Source organism: Etheostoma cragini, chromosome 17, assembly GCF_013103735.1.
Source record: "Etheostoma cragini isolate CJK2018 chromosome 17, CSU_Ecrag_1.0, whole genome shotgun sequence".
In the NCBI taxonomy this organism is placed as follows: domain Eukaryota; kingdom Metazoa; phylum Chordata; class Actinopteri; order Perciformes; family Percidae; genus Etheostoma; species Etheostoma cragini.
The window spans coordinates 20,369,593-20,375,897 of record NC_048423.1 but is presented as its reverse complement, the minus strand read 5'-3'; the positions used below and the strand labels follow the sequence as shown (position 1 = coordinate 20,375,897).

The 6,305-nt window shown below is 38.6% G+C and overlaps 1 protein-coding gene across 4 annotated transcripts in view; it reads left to right on the top strand.

Annotated features, from left to right (window-relative positions):
* smap1 (small ArfGAP 1) overlaps window positions 1-6,305 on the top strand; it is a 154,270-nt gene that overhangs the window by 97,093 nt on the left and 50,872 nt on the right. For all 4 annotated transcript variants that reach the window (XM_034898288.1, XM_034898287.1, XM_034898285.1 and 1 more), the window contains one exon: window positions 356-419. In XM_034898288.1, coding sequence (XP_034754179.1) covers window positions 356-419 — 64 coding nt within the window. The remainder of the gene's footprint in view (window positions 1-355; window positions 420-6,305) is intronic.

Below are 6,305 nucleotides of genomic sequence, written 5' to 3'. Positions count from 1 at the left end.
AAATATGATTATTTTGTATTTCTGTCTGTCTGATTGATGCTTGTGTTAAGAAATAAATCAGACGTTACTCAACAGTTAGGCTACTCACTACTTGAGTAGTTTTTTCATCAAGTACTTTTTTACTCTTACTCAAGTAATTATTTGGATGACTACTTTTACTTTTACTTGAGTCAAATTATTCTGAAGTAACAGTACTTTTACTTGAGTACAATTTTTGGCTACTCTACCCACCTCTGCATCTGTTATAGTACGTAAAGTAAAAGTAAGTGAAATTGAGAACACAGAAGCTGTTGCAAATTGGACACTGTACATGATCATCTCTTTTAACCTTTCTCTTTGTCTTTGTGTTTCTCAGCAGCCCGAGTGCAGAGCCAGTCCCAAGGGAAGCACAGAGCCGGCTGTGGACCTGCTGGGCTTGGGTAAGACATCACCCACCTTCTACCAACAAACTATATAATAACCCTCGGACATTGTAAAAACTAGTCAAACTTTAGTCACATGACAAGAACTTTAAGCCTCTCATGCTGAATGATTTAATAACTTTTTTTTTGATTTATGTGGTTGTAGTGCATGTTAAATAGTGTGTGACATTACAAGGGAAAGGTTTAATGCTGTCAAGCTTTATTTGAGTCATGTACAGAGACTTTTAACACTGATGACTTATTATACTATCTGAGCATTAAGACATCATTGGTGGCTTCAGGCTGCCATGACTGACACAACTGTTAGCAGACTCCAATTGAATCCATAATTGTTCAGTCAAAGACTGGCCTGTCTACTGGAAAATTATATTTTACACCCTGTATTACTCAGTTGAGTAGATAGTACTAGACTAGAAGTATACCTAAAAATCATTTATAGATCTGGGTTAATTCCATAAAGTTGTGAAATGAGGTTTTAGGAGAGGGAAACAATTATGCTAAATGCATTTCTCTGGCTTTGAAATTTAATGCAAAAGAAGACAAATAAACAAAAGGGCATCAAATGCTTCGGAGTAAGGAAAGAGCAAGAATCTGTTGTCCTGGCTGAACTACATAGAGAAAGAGGAGCATTCAGAAGTACCAAATGGCACTAAAATAACCCCAGTATATTACCCATATGGGGAGACATCAGAGCTCAGATGTAGTGTCTCATCCTGCATGCACGTAAGCCTGTGTAATCTGACCAGCAGCTAAACACCTTCCAGCATCAAGAACTGGAGCTTGGGATCATCATAACTCCGTTTATTGACAGAGAAAGGGCAAAACTGGGAAATGAAACACAATAACCAGTTACTTACATATTGTTGAGTGACAAATATTTTACAATGATAATTGTAAAAACAATACAACTGCATGTCTCTGTTTTGTGGTAGTATACACCGTACCTAACATGTAAGCTGATATAAAGGAAATATGGTAATGTGTTGTTATACAGTGCCAAATTGTTTATCTAAATCAACTAAAATATACTTCCATGTAGCACAACCCAAGATAATAGTAGCAAACTAGCTTACTGAAGCTACTGTTAATCTAATATTAGCTATCAATCATCATCAAAAATATACATATTGCACATAAAACATACTGACAATAATTAACAGCAATATAAGAACAGTATGTCAGCGTCTATTTCACATACCGAGAATGCTACCAAAGGTGCTGCGGAATGTATGGAGAAATTATAACAGAAACCATGAGGCTATGCTGCTCACAGCCAACTTCCTGACTAAATCCCATAGAGAGCCAAAATGAAATTTCTTTTTGTCTGCCCTTCTACTTCCGGTACATGGGACCTATCTTTCCTAAAAATATGAATGGGAGGGAATGGGGAGAGACAAATTTTCTTTTCATACTGAGACTCAGGAGGAAAGTACAAGTATCTCAAATCTTTTCTTAAGAACAGGACTTGAGTAAATGTACTTAGTTACATTTGTACACTGCAGGATATTCAGTAGTGAGTGCACCGAGGATATGGCATTTAACAAAGGTCACAAGCTGGATTCAAACCTGTGACATTTCAAATACACATTAGGTGTCTTGGCCCGGTAACTACCAGGACACTGTACTCCATGCTTGTTGACCTTAGTCCTGAACAGCTAAAACATAGTAGAAAAACCTGTGTTGGTTCAGGGTTTTCACCATAAATGTGTTATATGCAGTCGCCATGTTTTCCCAATACATAAGGCAGTATTGTATTAGACTTATCTGAGTGTAAGCTGCGTTGACAGAAAAGAGAGCCGCTGGATACAGCATCGATAAAACATTCCCAACCGCAGCATGCAAGAGTGGGAGTAGATGCCCTGCTATAAATAACTAATACTACACACCTTGCAGCCATGTTGAGTGGATGCGATTTCAAACAGAATCAATAAGTCAAATACATGGCAGTCTGCCTTCAGCACTTACACATCCCCCCATTCCTCCATCCATCTCTTTGCGTCTAAGTGTCAGTGTAATTCAGTTTAGCAGGCTGTGCCGGAAACAAAGCACAAACAATATTGTGAGAGCAGCAAAATAAGCATTTTCAAACAAAGTATATTTCCATCCTTGCTTGGTTTGCCAAACCACTAGGCCAATATTAGCTTTTTTTAATTAAATATCTAATGTTAATAAAAAGGCTTCTCTTTGACCACAGCAACATTGAAACATGTTATGCATTTGTTTTGTTGTTTGTTGGATAGTTTTGGTTTACCGGGATGATATATGCTGGCAGAGATCCTGCAAAATATAGATTTCTACAGGAGCCCCTGTATCAATTTTTACAACTTTTATTGATGGAGCACCCCTGTCTTTAATTTTTTTTCTTCATATTGAACAAAACAAAACAAACGTGCTAACAATGAAGGTAGGGTTCATAGAGGTATACAATACAGAAAGTAACATTGAAGTTGAATAAAGAACTATTGGAATTGGGTGGGGAAGTACAGACCCCCGGAGGTGACCTGGAGGAAGAAGAAAGAATTGGAAAAAATAAATAAACTCACTGGGCACTAACACTTTTGCGAGAACTAGACTTTGTTTTGCAATATCTCAAGTTTTTTTTGCCACTGTCGCACTAATGCTTGCTCTTGGGGGAACTACTGGAATTGTGGGTAATTGTATATTAGAGTGTGCTCTAGACCTACTCTATCTATAAAGTGTGGGCAAGATTCCAGATTGGCCCATCTGAGTTTTCATTTTCTCAAAGGCAGAGCAGGATACCCAGGGCTGGAGGTTATTAATTTATGACCTCATAAAGTAAAATGTTGCTGTTATGGGACCTTTAAACATTGTGTTTTCATTCTCCCTGATTGTTAACATGCGTATAAAAATAAAAGATGGATGTATTTAGGGAACCAAGCAGATCTAATCATGTCATGCTACTAGCTGGATACTAGCTAGCTACTAAGGTTAGCCTGCAGTCATTAACATCAACAGTCAACAACAATGTCCATTATAACACTTGACTTTGGCATATATAAATTAGTAATGCTAAAATAATATTAACGGATGTATTAAGACAACCAAAGAGATGTAATCATGTTGTGCTGATAGCTAGGTACTACTAGCTTGCTAGGTTAGCCTTATTTTGCAAGGTCTCGCAAATAAAACTCGATATGTCGCAAAACAACGTCAATATCACGCAAAAGTGTTTGTCCCCAGTACATGTTTTTTTACTACTATTTTTTCCCCTCCATTTCAACCCTGGGACAAAGAGTGAAAGAAGAGAGTGGAAAAAGCAGAGCAAGCACAAAAGATTATTCCTGTTGTTTTACTATTTTTGTGTCTTATTTCTGTCTCTATATCCTGTTCACTTCAGCCTTCTTTCTCTGCTGTAATGGTATCGATTCACTGAATTTAACCCTCATGTTGTCCTTGGGTCAAATTTGACCCATTTTCAGTATTTTCATCACAATAAATAGGCCTTCGAAATAAGCTAAAAATGTCAACATTAGAAATATCAAATAACTTTGGAAAAAAACATAAATAAAAGCACCCACAACATTGAAAAAGTGAAGAAAATGTCAGAAAAAGCAATAATAGTGTTGACAAAAAAATTCATGGTTGATGGGAAGACAACACAAGGGTTAATGAATCTTCCTCCATGTTGTCTTCTCTATTTTAGCAGCAACTGTCCTTGTTGTATTGGTTGATGTTTGCATGCATGTAACTCTGGTGACACAATTGTAAATGCAGTTTTTCTGCAGCACTACAAAAATCTATAATTTCTGCAAACTTGCATTAAAACCCCAACATCCCAATATAAACTATTACATTATCACTGAGATGGTGACCAACTGGGATGGTGTTACTTTTTCTGGACTCCTTAGGTCCCAGATTCACTCGGAGGGGAGTGAACAAGCTTCATTTCATGTCCTTGTTCTGACTTATGTTTGGGAAAAAAGAAGGTCAAATCAACGTATTTTAGGGTTTATGGCTGTACTTGTACATTACCAGAACTTCCCCCACAGCTCTGCGTAGGAGGGTCTGGCTAGTCCACAAAGCATTTCGATATAGGACAAAAATGTGCTCTGGTTTATTGGCATTCTTTAAACCAGTCCCAATTGTCACAGAGCAATGGCACCTCTTTAAAATAGCCTTGGGGAAGGAACTTGTTTTGGTGGAAAATGTGTATGTTCAAAAGTTGTTTTAGTAGTGCAACAGAAAAGATCAGGTCGGACAGATAGTCTAGCTAGCTTTCTGGATTTACATTTCTGTAACATAACACTTCAAAGCCCCAGTGCATGAGGTGACCTCTAGCTCACCAAGTAAGAGCATTTTCCCCATGTTGGCTGGGTCCTGCAGAGGCCCGGGTTTGAATCCAATCTGCAGCCCTTCGCTGTGTGTCATCTCCCATCTCTCTTTACCACCTGTCAACTGTAATAAAGGGAAAAAGACCCAAAAAATAATCTCAAAAAATGTTAAATTATATTATTTACAGGATTGAAATGCCTGTGTAGCACCAGTTTGACCATTGGGACACCATGTTAACATGTATTTGTGTGAAATCTAATCCGAAAGTTGTATTAAAAACAGTGCATGGCTTAATCAAGTCATATATCTTACCCCCTTGTGTAATGGCCAAGTCCTTAATGTGACAGCCTCCCACTGCTGAAAGAGGTCGCTCTATTCATTGAAGAAACTGTGTGTGTGTGTGTGTGTGTGTGTGTGTGTGTGTGTGTGTGCGCGTGTGTGTGCGTGTGTGTGTAAGAGAATGTACCAGGGGCAAAAGTGTGATTATAAAACCCCCACCCTGAAGTATGGGTCTGTTTCCATGGTAAAGTTTAAAGTGCTCTAAAGAAGCAGCTCCGTTCTTTAAAAAGGGATTGTGGGCTCATTGCCCGACATGGCAGTGATGATGATGATGATGATGATGGGGCTTTTTTCCCTGCGGCTCATTTCCATGGCAACGGGTGAATGAGGTTTTTTTGTAGGGGGGCGGATAAGAGTAGTAGCAGGGTCATCTTTTGAATTTGTAACAATGTGACTTACACCTGTCACTCGTCAACCTTCAAGGAATAATCATAAGTGGCTTCATTCTTCAAGCAGCAATTTACAAAGTGATTTAACTATCACAATAAAAGCAATGCTCATTAATAACTTGAAGGTCTAGTCAAGTACATTTCTTTTATTTTCACATATCCCAATTTCACAAATTTGCCTTGAGGGTTTGAAGGCATTCCTAGATGGATAGAAGGTAAAAATCAATAGTTTAATTATTAGGAAGGAAGATGTCGCTATCAGAGTAATTCTTTGAAATGTGTTCTAATAAGTGGTTTAAAAAGGATGTTGAGTGGTCTTTCTAGCCTTCTCACAGTAAATGGCTTTCCTTGTACCCTGCTGTCTGGCTAAAGGGGCTCAGTCTTGTTCACACGTTAAAAGGGCTAAATTATGGATGTTTCATCACCGTGGTTATATAAATGACCTCTGCTGCTTGCTGGCTCTTACACGCACACACACACACACACACACACACACACACACACACAAACAGAGTTCTCTCTCTTCCCTTTCACACACGTCTCCTCCCCTTGGCTGCCTCTCCATCACTGTCTCCCAGATGCCTGTTCATGGTGTACTGGGGGTCTTTCCTCTTCAGCACCTTGGCCAGGGGTCCCTCTCTGGACAACACAGTTTTTTTTATATTGAGACTGTAGTTTAAAGTACTTGAAGTCAGATTTGACCTAAATGTGACTGACTGCTAAAGATTTATTTCGTCTTCTTGGGAACTAACCATCAAACAAGGCTCTTACAGTAAGAGCCTTGTTTGATGAAGACACTTACATGATGCCACGATATTCAAAATCTACGACAATATCTAGTCTCATATCAATGGGGGGGGGG